The following is a 19,027-nucleotide window of genomic DNA, read 5'->3' on the forward strand; positions in this document are numbered from 1 at the left end:
ACTTGCTGGGATGTGTATAGCCAGGGGTGCTGTATGGCGGGATACTGTAATGATGCACCTGTCTGGGAAAGCAGGAGGCAGCGGGATTGCAAGATTATGTTTATGCCTCCTTTGACCACTCTATATGCAGGAGGTGTACATGAGTGAATAATAAATCAGGTTGAAGCCAGGGTGCACGGACGGAGGGCATTTTGACAAGGCTCGGTGAAGAAATAACTGTCAGGTAGGAGCAAATCAGCTCTTCTTCCAAAGGTGGGATGAAAAGAGGAAAAAAGAAAGAAAGGCAGCAAGACGCTTGACACATTGAATGACAAATGCGCAGCATACTGCTGACAGAGACAAAGATGGAAAGATGAGCACATCCAAGTGTGGACTCACCTTGTAGTCCATCTGCTCAGAGCAGTTAAACACATAGACCATGATGCCGAGGGCTCGGCCCAAGTCTTTGGTTGTCTCCGTCTTGCCTGTTCCTGCAGGTCCTGCCGGAGCTCCACTCATGGTCAGGTGCAGGGACTGAGTCAAGGTGATGTAACACCTAAATGTCAAGTCCATACACAAAAGAGGACACTTTACATTCACATCATAAATATATCATCATTATAAATACAACTCTAATTGGATTGTAAGGTTCTCAACACAAACTACAATAGCATTTGAAAGCCAATCATTAGTGGCTGATTTCACAAATGTTCTTCTGGATGACTGGGCAACACACACACCACTGAGGCGCTTAAATCTTTTTTAAAAGATATGATGTAACTGTATGTTGCAGGCAGCCCAATTCAACTGTCCCGTTATAATCCTTGTGATAAAATGGTGTGGTTAACTAAGACTTTGAGGATGCATTGAAAAGTTCCAATTCTACTCCCGCCGTGTCAGTACAAATAAACTCCTGACATTTGTATTCTTATGAGCAAAAGAATTTCCCTGTGTTTGCTGAGCAGTCATTGTGCATAACCTCATTATATGATAATAGAATCAGCTTCCGTGCGTTGATTAGCATAGAGCCTGATTAGCAATAGCAGTGATTTCTTCTCCAAGAGAAACCTGTCGGGACTGACAAACAGTCAAGCAATTTAATATCAATAAAAGCAAGCAGCGGCGGCATGGATGTGAAATGATGGAGACAATCAACACATTATCGATCAGGGTGATAAATATCATGGCTTGACTTCAATACCAGCGGAGCGCCGATTTTAACGAGTTGCCGCTTAATAAATGATGTATGGACCAGGAGAAATAATGGAAAGCATCAACACAGACAGAAAATGGGAGAAGACAAATGATTCCATCTGTAGACAGTGTATCAACCAAATATGAGTGCCAACAAGCTTTGTGGCAGTCCCTTGAAATATGTGCAAAAATCTCCCAAGCTGGACTTTGGCTGCTTTTTTTAAGTCGATTTCGAAAGAAACTGCAATACATCAGTGTGTCTCGGTGAATTATCATTCGACACCTGCATTTCTCTGCATCTGCTTTGTGTGTGCGTCAGTCAAATATTCCTGACAATGCAGCAGCGTTCAAACTCCTGCAGTAAATAAATATTGATGCACACACGCTGCCAATATCACTCATGCTGTTACAGATTGATTCCTTTAGTCCATAGGTGTCAAAGTGACGGCCCGGGGGTCAGATCCGGACCGCCGCATCATTCATTCTATGTGGCCTGTGAAAGCAACTTCAATGATAATTTTTTTTACAGCAACTTCAAAACTAATGGAACAAACTGCTATCCTGGATGTGATTTCAAAATGAGTGATCTATCATATATGATGCGGCGATTAAAGAAGCCATATCTAGAAAGTGGCCTGTGACAAAAATAAGTTGGACACCCCTGTCATGGGTCACTGACAGCTTGCTGGCTCCATGTTGCCCCCAAGGACCACATTAGTAGCCTGATGCGGGCCTGTTCCAAAAATAGGTCATTGTTTGCAGCTCGTGAAACGGAACATTGTTATTGCATAGATAGAAATGACAATCTATCCGCAAAAAAACAAGTTGCAAGAGTGCTGACCCATGATTTAGGTGATGCTGTTTAATATTGGGATGCTTTTGTTTGTGAAAAATATGAAATGCAAACAATGCCATTTTCATCTGACATTTTCCATCAGGAGAGACAACTATAATACTGAGACGGACAAAGACAAACAAAGGGAGGTGAAGGTATCACCAGCCACTCTTTGAAGAAAACTTGGAGGGAAGAAATTTACATACACCTTTATAAGATTGAAGGGGAAAAAAGGGGACAAGATGCAAACCGCTCATAAGCAAAAAAATAAAATACAAATTGAAAGAGGCTATCCTCACCAGAAAACTAACCCTAGCTGTTTCTGAAGTTATGGATCAAAGCTTAAGACAAAATGTCCTTTAATCCATAGTCCATTATCAAAATGGACACTGTGGCTTTCTGCAAGGGCATGCAGCCCATTCTTGCTGGCTCCTACGCTGGCTGATGTGGCCATCAAAGCCTATTGTTTCTGCTTTATTCTGGCTTCAAATGGAAGACCGGTCGCTCGGTCAATCTGGCAGATCTGGAGCTGCATAATCACACTGCGCGGTTTGCCAAATGGCTCCGCGAGGCAGGTTTTTATCTCTATGTTGTAAAAAAAACGTTATCAGGAATCCTGTGGAAACATGTGCTTGGGAACAAACAAAACAATGGTCAACTTCCCCCAGGTGAGTCGATCCAAAAGATTTTGCTTGCCATGGATGTCTACTGTCATCCAAATGGAGATGACTGGAATCTTTTTATTTTTGTTATCGCGTATCATATAAAAGAAATTGTGAATTACTGAAAACATACAAGCGCAAATATTGTGCAGTATATTGAAGCCACTGTAATTGCCTTACCAGAGGTTCCGGACTCCTTTAATCAGTCATATTGTTTCAAGAATAATTGGCAAGACAAGCTTCACAATTACAAACATTGTTTGTTGACATCAGATGTAGTTCGGAGAATGAAATACTAGATTGGAGCTAAGAAAACATGACACAAAGGTACCTGTCTGTTAGAGGCGTGATGACGAGTCGCGGCGTGTTGCCAAGATACTCGTAAGAGTAGCGGAACTGGGCATCACAGATATTTGCAAAACAATGACGCTCCTTCTCATCCCATCGGTGTCTCAGCTGGGAAAGCCACACAAATGCTTGAGAATTCTCCACCTGAAAATACAAGTTGAGAAAATAATATTCTATTAGTCCACACTTTCTCTGCGTTTCCATTCTTATCTCCAACATTCTAATCTTATCGGCCTGGAGCCAATATCCTGCTTGTTTATGACAGCGTTGTCTTGTTAAAAGACCCAAATCAAGGGCATTTCCTTTTCAGAACACACTTTGTGACCTTGTCAAGTATTGTGATTTATTCAAATGGATCTGGGATCCCTGCTAAGCTATAAATATCATGATGCTTGTGATTCACTTTGCACTATGGCTTCAATTCAGTGATGTGGGGCTTCTGTCCTCGGCAGCCCTGATACCAAAAATGTTGCTCCATTTCTCCTGAGGCCAATCTTTAACTTTGGGATTCTCATTTTCCCTTTAGCTCTTCCGCTTTACCTTGTGTGCAATCATCTTGGCAACCACATCTCTGGCGTGGACGTCGATCGTGCAGATGGTCGTGACCTTCTGCCGATCTCCGGGCGAAAGCTGGCCAATCAGCATGGAAATGAGGGTGTTGAGCTGAGACACCTGTTTCTTGTAATAGTCCTTTAGAGCGCTGTCGTTGCCTTCTTCCAGACGGCCGAACGCCATTCCCACATCGGATGTCCACCAGATCTGAGTGCAAGTAAGTGCCACCTGAAAATATTAGCATTTAAGATTATATTGAGTCTTGCCGCATTCATATGCCATACATGTGAAAAGATAGCGACAGGAATCAGACAGCACTTGTATGTCCATATTCCTTATGCATATAAATGATGCTTTTAGAGCTTCTCTTCACTTCCAGACAAAGTTAATAGCACCCAATCATGAGTGTTTTTTTTAATGAACCTTTTCAAATGACAGACTCAATAAATACTAACACATGGTTGCTAGCCTAGTATAGTATTTAATACAGATATTTAATTCCGGTTAACGCTAATTTAAAAAAAATACTTATATACAAGCATAGATGTTATTTGAGTAACATTCTTTCCATGCAAAATTAAATCAGCTGATGTAAATTTGCATTCATAAGTCATGCTCTCCTGAATTAAAAACGGGCCAAAGAAAAGGGCAGGAGAGCTCTGGTTAGTAAGGATGCAAATTAATCACATCATCAAATATTCGCTAACTTATTCTGTGTGTGTGTTTTTTTTTTAGTAGGGGTCACATAATTAACCCATGATGTCATTTCTATTTTGGAGGTCAGTATTAAAACGGTAGACGTGATTCATAGATTAGTCTGGAGATTTCCTATTACATGTCAGGCTGAATAATCATTTTCTTGATTTTACGTCAATATAAAGATGCACAATACACGTGCAATAATAGTTGCCATTTTGGCAATCAAATAAAAAAATAAAAAATAGATCAAATCAAATCCAAAATAAAGTTGATCAATTGTCCAATTCATTTATATTTAATTTACAAGTCATTACCTGAAAGGTACGACCTTGGTTCTTACTGCTTTCCCTACTTGGGACTTAAAAAGCAATATTTGACATAAATGTTGCTGCTAATCTATCTGATTAAAGTTTGAGGTATGAGTCATTTTTTGATAAAACAAGGTCATTAGCTCGAACATATAGATAACACTTGACTAATCTATCCCATCTAGAGAACAGCTTGCCAGATAATGAATACCTTTCTGGCATCGTCAGGCAAAACATATTTTTGTAAGAACAGAATGATTTCCCAAAACTCCTCGTGTATCTAATTTTGTGCGAGTTTCACCTGAGCTGGATAATCAAACAACCATTGCTCTCTGGGCTTCTCCTCATAGGTGCTCACTGACTCGGTCAGCTCACGACGAACAGTGGAGCGCATGCTCTGCAGAAGATGGTTTAACCACACTTCCACCTTATACAACAAACACAGAAAAACACACAAGTTGCAAATAACAATGTATTCATTGTTTGGAGACCTTGTTGTGCATATACAGTAAGTGTGAGTATTTATATATCCGTGTTTGACAGCTTCTTGCATTTATTGTTCCATAAGTTGCAGATACAGCAATTCTGTAATAATTGCCTCATCAAATTTGAACTCAGCCTAGAAGACATTTACAAGACATGAAGCCATGAGAAGTGGATTTTTACCTGTCCAGTGCAGTCACAAGACTGATTAAAAGGGACATACTCCTCTTCTTTGCTATACATGCCCAGGCCCGTCTTAGAAGGATTTCCCTTTTCATCTACTTCAAATTCCATTTTCGCCATGTTGTCAAATAGCTTCGACAGATGCCTCTGGACCTGAAAAATGCAGACAATGGAAAACTCAAGGTACACAGACAAAGTCATTGCTATTTTATGCTATTGTTTTTTTCATAGAAAGCCATGTCAGGCTGTGTGCATCCTCTTAAATAGATTCAATGAAAAGATTTCGTTTCAAAACTCTCTTGATGAGAATGCCATGAGCAACATCGCCTCAGCGTGGAAGCTTGCAGTACTACAAGACGCTGACTCAGAATGCTGATGAACCAATTGAAAATTCTTCTAGAAAATAAAATGTCATCATATCAGGTACCAGGACAGATATCCGACTTTTGGGTCTTTTCTGATTTCACTCGTAGGGAACATCTGAATGTTTTAGGAAGATTTTTTGGGGGTTGTGAATGAAGGTTATGTTTTACTCTCCAGTGGACATGCATAGTGTCTAAACAGCAGTGACTAAAATAATGATGATAGTCGCATCTGGGTACAGGCACTGTAACCTGGCAACGGCTGCGTGAACAGTATCACAAGCTGAGCCTCTGGAGCAGATGGTGCAATGTACACAGTGATAATGACAGAAAAGAATTCCATTGGTGGAGATTCACAAAGCTCAATGTCCAGACTCTTCTAAGTGGTTCCTTCACAGGATTGCACCACCAAAAATCGTAGCCCCGCCTCCTTTTTTTCATATGCTTCTTTGCTGGACTGCACCATCTTGAAGTCAAGTAATAAAGGTCGGTGAAGTTTGTGTGGAGCTATGTGGCCAGGCCTGTCAATTTTATTTGCCAAAGAAATTTCACATTCCCCAGAAAGTGGAGTCATGAAAATAACTTTTGCATAACTCACCTATTTGTTTTTTTTTTGTATGATTGGCTGATAATTTTAGTCTGTCATCAAGCTAAAGGTGGAAAAAAGGTGACCTCCCCACCACCCCCAAGTTGGAACAGACCTAACTTCATAAACAAATAATAAAGCAGCCACCTGGTGTGGGTTGGTTCCATTCGAAAGAATGTCTAAGAGATCAGCTGAAGAGATGAAGTAAAAGCGAGGGAATGCCAGTCGCTTGATGTCCAGATAATCCGCCAGAGCCTTTTCGCAAAGGGACAGCCTGTAAAGGCAAAGACAATCCATTTGTGAATTCATGTGCCAACCTGATACCCACTGCATCATGAGATTTAAAAGAAAAAAAAAAAGACACCAGCATTCATATTGTCTTAAGCATCACCTGCACTGGATGTTCTCCAATTTGTCAAACAGAGCAGGTTGATTGGTGGCCTCTACAACGTTGGGCGTTTGATGCAGCCAGTTAGCCAACTCTTTGAAATGGGCATCAATCGCTTCGAAGCGCTTAGAGTCCTGCAAAACAAATTCCACCAGGCAGCACAGCCAGGGGATTTAGTTTTCCACATGAGAGAGGGAGAATTAAAGGTATAATAATAATAAACATCTGGGTAGAGGCTCACATCATGGAAGCAATTAAAAAGTCAAGTAACAACAGCTCTACTAGCAGTATGCTGACTAATAAATTCTTCCTTAAAAAAAAACACAACTTTATCTCAGAGTTCGAGATACTTGCTGTTAAATAATCCACGCAATTGTCGAAAATCTAACCTCAGGCAGCTGTGACCGAATGTCCTCTGAGCCGATGAAGATGCTCTCCAGGTGAGTCCATGTCCGTTGCACCTCAAACCAGATGGAGATGACAGAGTCGGCCACAGAGAGCTTACTCTGCCAAGATGATACTTCATCCAAGAAGTGGGCAATGTACTTGGAAGAAATCAGGTTCTGCAGTTGGACCTGGTTGTCTTCCAACGTCTCGATAAGTTCCTCGTCTGAACGCAGTAAAGGGATTCCAGTACGATGGTGTGGCTCATATTGGAACCGCATACCTGTAAAGGATCATGTCAAGAGAAGACATCTTTTGGAAAGCACCAATAGTGGAAGTTAACGCTAGACCTGTCCATGTGGAGTTGAGCTCCGAAAGAACTTTCTCCATTCCCAGCTCTTTCACAGCCTTGTCTACAATCCCTCTCACTTCCTCTTCAAAAGCATGCAGGTTCAGTTGCAGCAGATCAGCCAGAGTGGTTTCCTGTACACAATAGCAATGAACCTTTTGTACCCTTACACTGTGGGATTTTTTTTTTGTGTAATGCTTCAAAGGCTGTACAATGTGGAAAAACATTTACGGGAAAAACACTGAGGTTGGGCCGTCGTCATGTAAAATATTAAAAGCGGTCAGCAAATTGCGCTTCACCAGAAGTGGATAATTAAGGTTTAACCCTGGAATTGGATTCACTTATTATTATTCAGTTTGGTATGCAGACAAATTAGCCATCCAACTGCTGCTTTGTGAAAGAATATTTACAATGTACAATCAAAAAAATACATAGAATAATAATCAATCAATAAAAACAGATTGCAAACCTGGTCCATGTTAAAACAAACTCCAGTAGCAGCCATTAATTGATGCCAGTGTCGGACCCGTACGGCTGGATTCTGCAGCTCTGCTACTGCCCTCAGGGAAATGAGAAGGTTCTTTACCATGCTGTCCAAACCTGTGAAGGCCTCCCACGCTCTAATCTGCAAGTGTCAAAAAAGGAAATTTAAAATGAAAAAAGAAGCCTTGTTTGATTTAGTTTATCCATGTGAAGTCGAATAAGCCTGACTTTAAAGTCCCATAGCTTAATTCAGCTAATAGTAGCTCCGCGAGTAACTCGACATCAAACGTTGTCTATTGATTATCTGCGCGAAGGGCAAGAAAACAACTTGTTTTTCTGCTGCGGCACTGAAATGACTGACGACAAAGAAACGAGGGAGCATTTGTAGCTTCAATTGATGTCTTTCCATTTTTACAGTGCTTTTCACACCTTTAGGTTACAGTACACCACCCGATTAGTCTCCTCACCTCCTTATCCAGCCCTCGAATATCTTTTGAGAAGCGTTTGCACTCCAACTCCATGTCCTCCACATCAATCTTCCTCCAGGGAGTCATTTTCCATTCGCCCATGCTGGATTCCACCAGAGTGATCATGTCCCACAGCTCCTTGAGCAAGCCCACCTCACGCCTCAGGGATGAATGACACAAGATAAAGTCAAACCAACCGTATTCAGAGTGCACATCTAAATAAGGGTCACTGATTTCATTGCTCATTAGTGCCACATTTGACATCGAATTGTGAGAATTGAATCTTACCTGCATCGGCGTAGCTGTTTGTATTCCGAGACAGTCACCTCAAACAAGCTGGCGGATTCCACCAGGGAGGCCATCTCTGCCTCCTGTTCCTGGATCTGCCAGTGAAATATGTCCAACATCTGGTGTGGATTCTCGCTGTCAAATCTGAATGAATGCAAACAGGTACACATTAACCCCGGTATAGGGGGGCTCTTGTTTTGATAATAAGGCCCTGTATAATTGCCAAACCTGCAGCATAACAAGAGCAGGTTTCCTCATCACAAATTAAAAATGACTTCCGAGACATAAATAGGATGTAATCACGCCGCTATTAGCAGACCAATTACACACGTAACTAATGCGACAATTAGATATTATGACTAAGCGTCTCAAGCAAAGAATTAATGATCATTATTGTAAGATTCAATTAGCCTTATCAGATGTGCCGATAACAGTCCTTTACCAATGAGGACGCAGAGAAAGGTGACGTTCGTGCAAAGATACTGGAAAACGAAATCAAAAGGTCAACTTCAAAACCTTTTGCAATGTGTATAACCAATGCTTATCCGTATTTTTAACAGGAGAGTGTTTTTTTTGTTTTGAACATGTTCAATAAATGCTGTTGAATAAATATAATAATAAAAATAATCGTGATTATGATTTTATACATAATCCCTAGTTTGAACCCACCCCGCCCGACTGAAATCCTGGACTGTTAGTGTAATAAATTGCATTTGCATGAAATCACTCGATGTCTTCAAATTGAATTTCTCCTAATGAAAAGACACTGAAGTCCATGCAAGTGGGAGGTCCAGTATAAAAGCAATTAATTTGGAAGCACAGTGTACAATGCATATGCATTATCTCAGAGGACACGTCCTTTGACAAAAGCCGCCTTTGTTACCTGAAGGGCCCATTGTTGCGAAAATGTTCCCGGAATGTGTGTTGCTCCACTTCAAATGAAGCACACTTTCTTCGCAAACTCGCAACCTCAACGGCTTGCAGAGGCGCTACTTGCTGTTTGACTTGCATGGCCTCCTTTTTCACATTGCTCCACTTTTCGGGCAACTCCTGAAGACAAAGAGACAGCCAAGATGGAAATTGTTCCATTCAAGCTAAAAGATTTCAAATGATGCTTACTTGTAACTGCTTATGCACAGCATCAGGGAGATCCTGCTCATAATCTTTTAGCAAAGCAATGGTTTGCTGCAGTGGCTGAAATATGCCATCTGTTGTGTGTTGTCTCTCCTTGACAGCAAGCAAATGGCCCAAGACTCCCACCAGGGTTTTGTAGTCTCCTTCCTCCACTTGCTGGCTGAGGCCAGTCTTCGCCACGATGATGAAACTCTCCAGTTCTGATAGACTACACAATACGATAATAATGGCGAAATAGGAAGCGGGAGAATACGTAGGTGGCATGGTAAAGTCGATGTAGTATTGTTGAAATGTACTCAACCTGTTAGTGACATGATCAATAAGGTGTTGTTTGAACATGAAACTCCATTTCTTGATGGTGTTGAGCAGGGCAATCTTCAAGCTGCGGCTGTTTACACGCATCCAGCCATGGAATACGTGGACTGGCTCCAGATCTTGCACCTCATCATAGATCTTCTCATACCTACGTACATCAAAATGTCAAATGATTTGTAGGGCTCTCACTATTTAGAATCCATTATTTCATCATCAATTATTTTGTGAACGAATCGAACAATCGGATACAATTTTCTTTGCATTCAAAATATTCAAATACATTTTTTCCTGATGACAGTTATTTTTGATTTAGTGATGGAAAAAAACTGAACAACAGCGAAGCAATAGGACACAAGAAGGATTGATCTTTGATTTTCAAAGTAAAAGTAGATTTGTGGAAATGTCATTTGGATTCAACAGAAATGAGAAAACACCTTTATTTGCAGAAATGTAACAAGCACTCACCTATCCACTTGATCTTTAAAGTTATCCAACGTCGGTGGCTTCTCTGGGATAGAATCTTCAACTCGATCTTCCATTTCCTGGTCGGTCAGAACATGACCATAGCGGAGAAACTGGTGCAGAAACTCCTTCCTGTCATCTATGTAAAGGTAACTGTAGCGTTCCAACGAATTCCGGAAAATGCAGCAAGTCGTCATGACGCTCTGCACACGATCCATGAGGAGAAGACGCATATCTGCCAAGTCTGGCATGTCTTCCATGTCAGCCTGGTAGAGGGTCAGAGTTCAAACTTGTTCATAACCATCTTGGAGTGGTGAAGGTCACGCTACCTACCTGGTAGTGAGGAAAAGAACTGTGCTGGGAGAGGCGTGGCACCAATGAAGACACTCTGAACACATCATTGATGAGACTCTCCACCAGGTCATGGAAATTTGCTCTTTCTCCATACTCCAGAGATGGTATAAACACCATGTGAGGAACTTTGAGATCCAGTTGGGCCTCAAACAGGGGTACTATATTGTCTCTTTCATCTAGGCCACATTGGAATAAACGAAATACTTTGATACAAAATTAGGGACACATTTCATTTTAACAATGCAGTGGGTAATATAATAGTAGCGGAGATTAAACATTAATAGCAGAGTATTTTTATTTATGTTAAAGAACTTTACAAATCTATACAACAAAATGAATGATGATGTAAGTTTTTGGCTTAAAATTGTTCCGATTTTCTGTCACATGTTTTAGTCATTGTTTCAAAATGGGTTCAGACTAAAGTAGTATTTTTCAACAAACTCTAAAGACCTTGGATGAAATGGATTTAAAAGCTTAAATATTCATAGGGACGCTGGTTATTGTAAGGTACAAAAGTTTTCATTTCTCAGCATTTCTATGGTAGCTTCACTTCAGCTCAGTGACGCACTCAGGGGTCAGTTTATTGAATTGAGAAATATTCTATTCACAAAGCCACAGGGAGCATATACCGTTTCTGCTGACATGCTGCTATATTGTTCTGTGGAATCTCATTTCAGAACGTCCTCAAAATTAACCTGATATGAACCATCGCCCCCAAAATAAAAAAAAAAAAAGCAAAACAATGGCCATCATTCGGGCCGTGTTTGTCTACAGTTTCACCGCAATCTAGTAGCGGTGAGGAAACAACGAGAGGAAGGACACAGTAGCAGCAGTCTAGCAATAATTCCTAAAATGAATCCTCGTCCATCTTGACAGTACAAGTCTATCTCTTCCTCGCTCCCAATAAAACACCCGAGTGACATATACTGCAAAATCGCTGAAAGAAATGTCTTAAAGGAAGCTGTTTCAGCCAGTCGATTACATTTTGATCTTTCATTAAATATTTTGGCATTTGGAATTCAGGAAGTTGCAGACTTGATTCACAGACTCTTAACAACTTTTACAAAGGTTAACAGAAAGATGTTAAATAGTAGTTATAATTGGCCCGGGTTCATATAGCTTGTCTTTTTGTGTGGAGTTAGCATAGTAAATGTATCTATTATTGCTTTTATTCCTCCAAAAAAGTGATATGTTGGAAAATGTCCACACTAAATTTCGGAAAAGCTTACCTGTGTTTTCCAGGAAAAACTTGAGTGAACACTCTATGCAATGATAAAATCCATCAATGACCATGTCGTCAATATAGTCCACATAGGCTTTCCAATCTTCTGAGGATGGATCCGACCTAAAAAGCTCAAGATTTCGCTGAAAAGAGGATATTGGAAAAATCACAATTACTATGTTTACCAAATTGCTAACCAATTTAGTAGAATAAAAACGATTCATTACATTGGTGAGGAAATGAATCTTATCTCCTGTCGATCGTATCACCGAATAAAAGCGATCCAGCCTTTCGACCCGATCGTCCAGACTCAGCAAAGTGTCTTTTTTCCCCTCCTTCCTGTCAAACAATGGTCTTGCCCAGGATTTGATACAATTCTGGATCTCTTCCACATTGTCTTTGGTCTTTTGGAGTCGGCTTTCCAGGTCACAGATGGAATCCCGCAACTCTTGAATATACTGCCAAATGCCTAGAAATAGCAAAGAACTTTGAGTAAATGTGTTCTTTGGTGAAGAATCTATAAAGGTCACACCTTGGCTGTTCCAACTGAGGCTCTCTTCAGCCTTTCTCAGCTGGGTATCAATATCACTGAGCTGTCTCTGGAGGAGTGGATTCTCCACATCAAGCACAGACTGAATCATCTAAAATATGTGGTCGAGGGAAGAAGATCAAATGAATTGAGTTTTTAGCTCCGAGCAGCATTGTGAATTTCTCTCATGTGCGGTACTCATAAAGCTGATCAAACCGTATTAGGCAAGATGAGATTTTACAATTTGCTTTTTTATTCTTCCAAAACACTCAGTTATCAAAATGAAATGATTACTTTATAAGAGCAACAAATCCCACTGATCAGAATAGTGTCATGTAAATGTGAGCATATCTCAAATCATCTTTCCCCAATGAAATGAAAGGCAATGCCATTAATGTGTTCCAGCCCCATACATTTTGTTTGGATTAAAACGAAAAAAATGGAACGTAAGATATGCAGACCGGTAGCACACCCTGCTGCCTTGGCGTGAAATGTAAAATCAAACCGTATGTTGACCTTGTTGTATCGTCCTGCAGCAAGTTCCAGGCTGGCCACAAACTGCCACAAGTGCCATCTGCTAGCATAAATCTGCACTGCAGTGTCGGGAATCACTTCAGTCTGTGTGGCCTCCAGGTACTTCACTTCCCTCAACACAGATGCAAGCTAAAGAAGAAGCATTTTTGTAAATGTTCTACTGACAAAAAGAATATGTGCATGCAATGATTCACGTCAACCTGGGTGTTAAAGTTGACCGAGATCAGTCGCGAGGATACGTCTCTGCAGATTAAGGGGAGGCTGAGGTTGTGATGACAACTGCTGTCAACAGTCCTCGTCCATGTCTCATACAGGCTGATGCGGTATCTGAAAGAATGTACACTTAAGGCACCAAAGCAGAGTGGTCTAACATTGTTTTTTCATTCCCATTAAAACAGTCACAGAAGTGCAAATGGCTGGGCAACACAGAATGGAGGCTTTGCGAGGGCAGCTGGAGGTGATATGAGGATAAAGACTGCTTCATTTGTCAGGCCTCCGTACTACGGCTATGTCAATCTGTAAATAGCAACTTTTATGACGAGTACTTCAGTGTGCTCCTTATTGGATTTCTGCCGTGAGCTTCATTTCCTGATAGTGGCAGCGCAGACACAGAAGCAATCCAATGTCTTGGTAATGGTCATAAATCATGCAGCGTTTTGTCAGTGGGGAGTAATGTGTAAGGATGCCCAGCCCAATCAGGAGTGGAAGGGTTAGAATGATGACGCTTTGCACCTATGATTGTTAATATAGCAGCAAGTCTTATGAGAGTTCAATAGGATGTATAGAGATCATGAAAGAGAAACAGGTTGCTATTATTCATTCATTGTTTAATAATGAATAGAGTTGCACTACCAAAGTGGTTCAGTGACTCAGTGACTGAGACCGATGGGATAAGCTGAGAGACACATTAATATCTATTAAAACGATCAAGCAGCATTAGGATGGAACTCTTATCAGTCTGCCTTAACGTGTTCTCTACAGGAATGGACATTTCATCTCACAATGTAAGGTGTCACATTGTAAAGATGTAAAAGCATCTGAAATGTTAGTGTGACGATTAAACCTTGATAGATTACAACTTGACGTGGTTAGTGTTAAGAATTGGGAAGCAAAAGACAAATGGAGGAACAGAAGAGCTCTTTCTTGCCGTTATTGGCTCTTTCATAATTCATAGCAGCAATGGTGGCCCTCAATGAGATGATTTATCGTACAGGTTTTGATGTTAAATGTGGTCTAAAAGGCCATTTCTCACTTGGCATCGGTGAGTGGCGACAGGGCATGCGAGATTATGAGACTCCTGTGAGATCATCTACAGAGCAGTGCCCCAGTAATGAGAACATCAATCACGCCTGGAGCTGCACGTCTACATTCGCATTTCACGTGGGCAGCTTCATAAACTAACTACATCTCATATATTTAGCAGATGAGGCTGCTGGGTAGCGTTCCATACGACAACTTTGGACTGGCTAATACAATTTCAATCTACCGTAATTTTCGGACTATAAGTCGCACCGGAGTATAAGTCGCACCAGCCATAAAATGCCCAAAAAAGTGAAAAAAACCCATATATATGTATATAAATCGCTCCTGAGTATAAGTCGCCCCCCCACCCAAACTATGAAAAAAACCCGCGACTTATAGTCCGAAAATTACGGTAATTGAGATGTGATTTTTTTTTTTTCCGAGAGGTGAATATTCCGCCATAGGTTCAGCAAACATCTACAAAGTATATATTTTTCCCAGCTATATGACATGTTATGCAATATAGGAAAATAAGATGCTCCAACCTGTCAACCTCTTGCATCAGCTCCTCATACTTCCCAATGACCCAAACTCCTTGTGCTGACTCCAGGCACCTAGCTCAGAGAATTTCCCCAAGATTAGATTTATGGAAATGTTCTTACTGGTAACACAAATGCAATGTAGTTATTTGCTCTATGTGTTGTCTGTGGAGATGAGAGGACACTCACGGGTAGGAGCAGAATTTGAATTTGGAGAAGGGTGTCTGCATGCGCTGCTGCAGCTCTTGGGCCCATCTCAGCCCTCCAGCTACTGCTGGCATATTCTTATTCACTGGAGCAGAACCTGTGGTGGAGTAGTATATTACTGCTATTTATATATATATAAAGTCTGAGCATAATTATATATGCATTGTTTCATTAGGGTATGCATTATTCCTTCAAATTGAAGCCAAAAAAGAGGTGAGCTGCTATTGTCACCTGCACGTTTCTTGAATATTCCTTTGTGCTACGCTGTTAGCATATTCTGTATTCATGATTGTTGGCCGCCACGGTGTAAAACTCATTAAATTCACCCACTGAAGAGTTTTCAGGTGATGCCAAAAAACTCTCAATGAATTTAGAATTTAGTTGACTTTTAAAACTTACTCAGATCATTTGCAAGCTTAATACGTTCCTGGTATAGGACTTTGCAGTTGTCCAGATCCTTGTCAAACATGCTTACTAAGCATGAGTATCTGTCCAAAGCATCTTGAGCTACCAAAGGACGCTCCAACAAGCCTCTGAACATATCCACAACCTGCAGATAAGGAGATCATGAGAATGTCCATGCCTTTCAAAGAGCGGGTTCATTACCTTGAAGGAATGTTCCAATCCTGAAGCGTCGTCAAAGGCCTGACAGAAGATGGCTCCTAATCGCCGGTCCGTGTCATCGGCTAACAATTTGAAGTCGCGGACGTCTTTCTCAAACTCCTGCAGGGCAGAAACCACAGCTAGGCCCGCAGCCAAGAGCCGACTGAGCTGTGTGAAGTACTCCTCACCTTGTTGTCGAGGTCCAAACAGTCATAGGGCTTCTCTGTTAAGCTCTTGAAATGATCCATAAAGTCCTGGTGGAGTTGGTGGACCTGTTGGCTTAGCGCTCGGCCTCTAACACCTCCAATCTCTAATTTCTCAAGCTTTGAGAAGTCCACTGCTACCAAAAGGATATCCTGATATGGTAGATAGAATGAAACAAGAAATTGATGCAAATATAAAAGAACACTTTTTTTTATTTGAACAGACTTACTTGTGTGGACACGAGTCTGTCGAGAAAGCTATCAAGTCCAGAGAAGACCAAAGTAGAGGAAAGATTCCAAGGTTTCACCAAGTTCCCATTCCTCTGGTACTGGCTCAGATTGGTTCGGTGGTCCTCAAAGGTGCTCTTGAAGAGTTCCAAAATGTCCAAGGTTGTTTTCACTTTCAGAAGACTCTCAACAAGCTCACCTTTGAGAAGTTCTTCTGGTATCAAATAACTGCGAGCCTGACAGAAAAGCCAAGACCGTTTATCAAAGCAGGCAGACCAGATACATACTGCAATTACATCCTATTTCAAGTCTTAATCAAATACAACAGATCCTTCTTTTGCCAGAAGTGAGAATGATTTTTGTATTGAAAGACTGTCACCTGACATTCCAAGTCATTCAAGTCGTGGTCTGTTTTTTCCAAGTCAAACCAGAGACATTTCTTGAAAGAGCACTTTTCAACACATCTTTTGAAAGAGCTTTAAAAGTAGTGTTGAAAAGAAATATTGCAAGGAAACCTTAATGAGGCTTTTATCTGAAGCAACATGGGGGAGAAAATAACCTCAACTTGTCTTTAATGGACTAACGTAGCACTCCGTTTTCACTTATGGCGAGCCTTGCACTGACAGGTGCTTAATTCAGAAAAAGCTTTTGAGGCAGAAAAAAGAACTCGCGAAAAACATGTCGACTACTCCCTGAAAACCCCCGCAGCTGACCTGTTGTATGAGGAGATTGCAGATCTCTCGGAGTAGAAGAATGAGTCGCGGTGGAGTGTTGTAGTGTCCGGAGTTGGCCCACACAAGACATACTGTGTGCATCAAGGGGCCCATCTGACCTTTGACATGGGAAAACTTTCCATTCTCCATGTCTTCAAACAGGCGCTGCAGTGGTGCCAAGTAGGTAGAGATGTCCTTTGCCTCCTCCAAGGCTGCCCAATCAACAGTGGCTTACACACACATATATAAGTATATATTCAAAGTCTCACAGTTTGAAGTCTGTAATTACCTTCCCGGACTTCCCGTCGGATGTTTTGAAAAGCGGGAGAATAGCTGCTCTCCACAGCGTCAAGCAGCATCTCCATTTTGTTCCCTTTGTGTGATGTTAATTGGGTGTAAATGCACTCCAAATCAGCATATCTTCAAGGCGAGAATAAATGGAGAAGACCAAAGGTCACATTTGTATGCCTTTGACTTCTTGTGGAACATTTATGAATAATTCTAAAGGTCTTTGTAGTAAGATGATCTGTAGATGTAACAATGACTGCATTTTACTTAACAGATTACAATACCTATTTTTACTTGGTGACTCATCACAAGAGCAACATGGATTTCTGTCAGCCACTACAATGAAAACATCTGCAAAACGATCTGCATAATGTTGAGATTTTTTCGACAACTCAAATGTTATTTTACGTAAGGTGTTAAAGACTTCATCAAGCGGTACAGAAAAAGGATGGACTTCATCATAGTAAGACTAAAAACACCTTTGTTGGAATCAGTAAATGGTCCAAAAAAAATCTACAATAATCTAACTCCAGGGCTCTGTGACACAGCATTAAAAGTATTTGTTCGAGGTTGCCAGAGGTTATTTTGTATCCGTAGAAACAGATCTGCTGACCTGTTTTTCCAGAAGAGCAGCTCTGTGTGCGGTGTGGGGGCTTTGCCTTCAAGCAAAGCCTCCGCTGATTCTTTTATCAGCACTGCACGGATCTGATGGCTCCACTCAATCACTGTTGACTCCAAGGAGTGGATGATGCTTTTATCTATTGTTTCCCCCCTGAGAAATTTCCCAGCTTTGAATGAAAATATGCTGCATTATCATACAGTCCACTCGGCTTACCTGTTATCTGTCTCCACAGCGTCGAAACCGACAGAAAGGGGCAGCAGTGTCCGGCCTTTGACTTGGCCTGACATTACAAACACGCTGCTCTTGAGGGAGTGGATGAGGTTCTTCACATCTTGGGCTACCACCTGAGGCCATTCGGTGTGGTTCCTACTGTTGGACAGCAGTGGGGTGACAACCTGCAACAAAATGGTGGATTATCCAGTTGCAAGTATTGATCTTGAGAATTTGTTTTCACGATAAGGAATGTGGGCATCATGCTAATGATCTGAAGTTGACTCATCCTCTCATAGAATCACAAATATCTGCTACAAGTCAAAAATAAATGTACAGATACCTGAATCGTTGACTAAAATACAGTTACCTTTTCAATCAGTGCAGAAAAGTGGTCTAGTGGCGAGTGAGACAAATCACCGCACACCAAGTTATCCACCATACGTTTGGCAGTCAGCGTGGTTTGACTTCGTTTGAGAAAGTACACAGATTTGTTTTTGGACTGGAATGTAAAGTTAGTCACGGGCTGTAGCAATCCTGTCGCGGTCACACACACCACCAAAGTCCTGTGCTGCGGTTTGTCCAGAAAGTCCTGTAGAATCTGAACGTTTTCTTGGCAGGACAAACATTTTTGCCATCGGTCTTGTTTGACTTTGAGAGTCCTAAGCACGTAGTCTTCTATGAAGTTCAGTCTGTGGTCCTCAGCAGGTGAGCCGTCCATGTCCGCTGGGGAATTCAGCCACTGGGCCCAAACCGCGTGAGTAGGAACTAATTGTGTAGCAGCCTCCATAGCAACGCGATGTTTGCATTAATGAGGCCGTTGCTAGGGGAGCTGACTTGGGACCATCCCTCCCTCCATGCACGTGCTTACTGGTTATCTTGTGAACCTTTTGTTTTAACTTTATAACAATGGGCGTGTCGTTACGTGCCTAATAAAATGAAAAAAAAAGTGAAAAAAAATGTAAACATGTTTTGACATTCAAAGGCGCTCCCTGTCAAGTCGCATTATGACTGAAATCATTTCTTGTTCAAGTTAATGAGTCTATTGATGTAAGACATGCTGGGGATGAAA

At 41.3% G+C, this 19,027-nt stretch overlaps 1 protein-coding gene across 1 annotated transcript in view; it reads right to left on the reverse strand.

The window, feature by feature from the left end:
- The window catches only part of dnah9 (dynein, axonemal, heavy chain 9), a 65,741-nt gene extending 47,026 nt beyond the window's left edge, over positions 1 to 18,715 (reverse strand). Inside the window, exons 1-33 of the mRNA XM_037278558.1 lie at positions 18,326 to 18,715; positions 17,959 to 18,140; positions 17,737 to 17,895; positions 17,125 to 17,255; positions 16,836 to 17,047; positions 16,125 to 16,358; positions 15,880 to 16,047; positions 15,695 to 15,811; positions 15,488 to 15,638; positions 15,071 to 15,185; positions 14,888 to 14,956; positions 13,301 to 13,427; positions 13,083 to 13,229; positions 12,570 to 12,678; positions 12,265 to 12,506; positions 12,045 to 12,180; positions 10,795 to 10,991; positions 10,465 to 10,727; positions 9,986 to 10,147; positions 9,670 to 9,892; positions 9,434 to 9,600; positions 8,551 to 8,694; positions 8,263 to 8,422; positions 7,782 to 7,937; positions 7,314 to 7,446; positions 6,969 to 7,246; positions 6,583 to 6,713; positions 6,339 to 6,465; positions 5,244 to 5,396; positions 4,879 to 5,004; positions 3,559 to 3,798; positions 3,002 to 3,162; positions 379 to 535 (exon numbers count right to left, since the gene is read on the reverse strand). Coding sequence (XP_037134453.1) covers positions 379 to 535; positions 3,002 to 3,162; positions 3,559 to 3,798; positions 4,879 to 5,004; positions 5,244 to 5,396; positions 6,339 to 6,465; positions 6,583 to 6,713; positions 6,969 to 7,246; positions 7,314 to 7,446; positions 7,782 to 7,937; positions 8,263 to 8,422; positions 8,551 to 8,694; positions 9,434 to 9,600; positions 9,670 to 9,892; positions 9,986 to 10,147; positions 10,465 to 10,727; positions 10,795 to 10,991; positions 12,045 to 12,180; positions 12,265 to 12,506; positions 12,570 to 12,678; positions 13,083 to 13,229; positions 13,301 to 13,427; positions 14,888 to 14,956; positions 15,071 to 15,185; positions 15,488 to 15,638; positions 15,695 to 15,811; positions 15,880 to 16,047; positions 16,125 to 16,358; positions 16,836 to 17,047; positions 17,125 to 17,255; positions 17,737 to 17,895; positions 17,959 to 18,140; positions 18,326 to 18,676 — 5,628 coding nt within the window. The 5' untranslated portion in view covers positions 18,677 to 18,715. The remainder of the gene's footprint in view (positions 1 to 378; positions 536 to 3,001; positions 3,163 to 3,558; positions 3,799 to 4,878; positions 5,005 to 5,243; positions 5,397 to 6,338; positions 6,466 to 6,582; positions 6,714 to 6,968; positions 7,247 to 7,313; positions 7,447 to 7,781; positions 7,938 to 8,262; positions 8,423 to 8,550; positions 8,695 to 9,433; positions 9,601 to 9,669; positions 9,893 to 9,985; positions 10,148 to 10,464; positions 10,728 to 10,794; positions 10,992 to 12,044; positions 12,181 to 12,264; positions 12,507 to 12,569; positions 12,679 to 13,082; positions 13,230 to 13,300; positions 13,428 to 14,887; positions 14,957 to 15,070; positions 15,186 to 15,487; positions 15,639 to 15,694; positions 15,812 to 15,879; positions 16,048 to 16,124; positions 16,359 to 16,835; positions 17,048 to 17,124; positions 17,256 to 17,736; positions 17,896 to 17,958; positions 18,141 to 18,325) is intronic.
- Between the last annotated feature and the right edge of the window lie 312 nt (positions 18,716 to 19,027).

Source organism: Syngnathus acus, chromosome 19, assembly GCF_901709675.1.
Source record: "Syngnathus acus chromosome 19, fSynAcu1.2, whole genome shotgun sequence".
Classification (NCBI taxonomy): domain Eukaryota; kingdom Metazoa; phylum Chordata; class Actinopteri; order Syngnathiformes; family Syngnathidae; genus Syngnathus; species Syngnathus acus.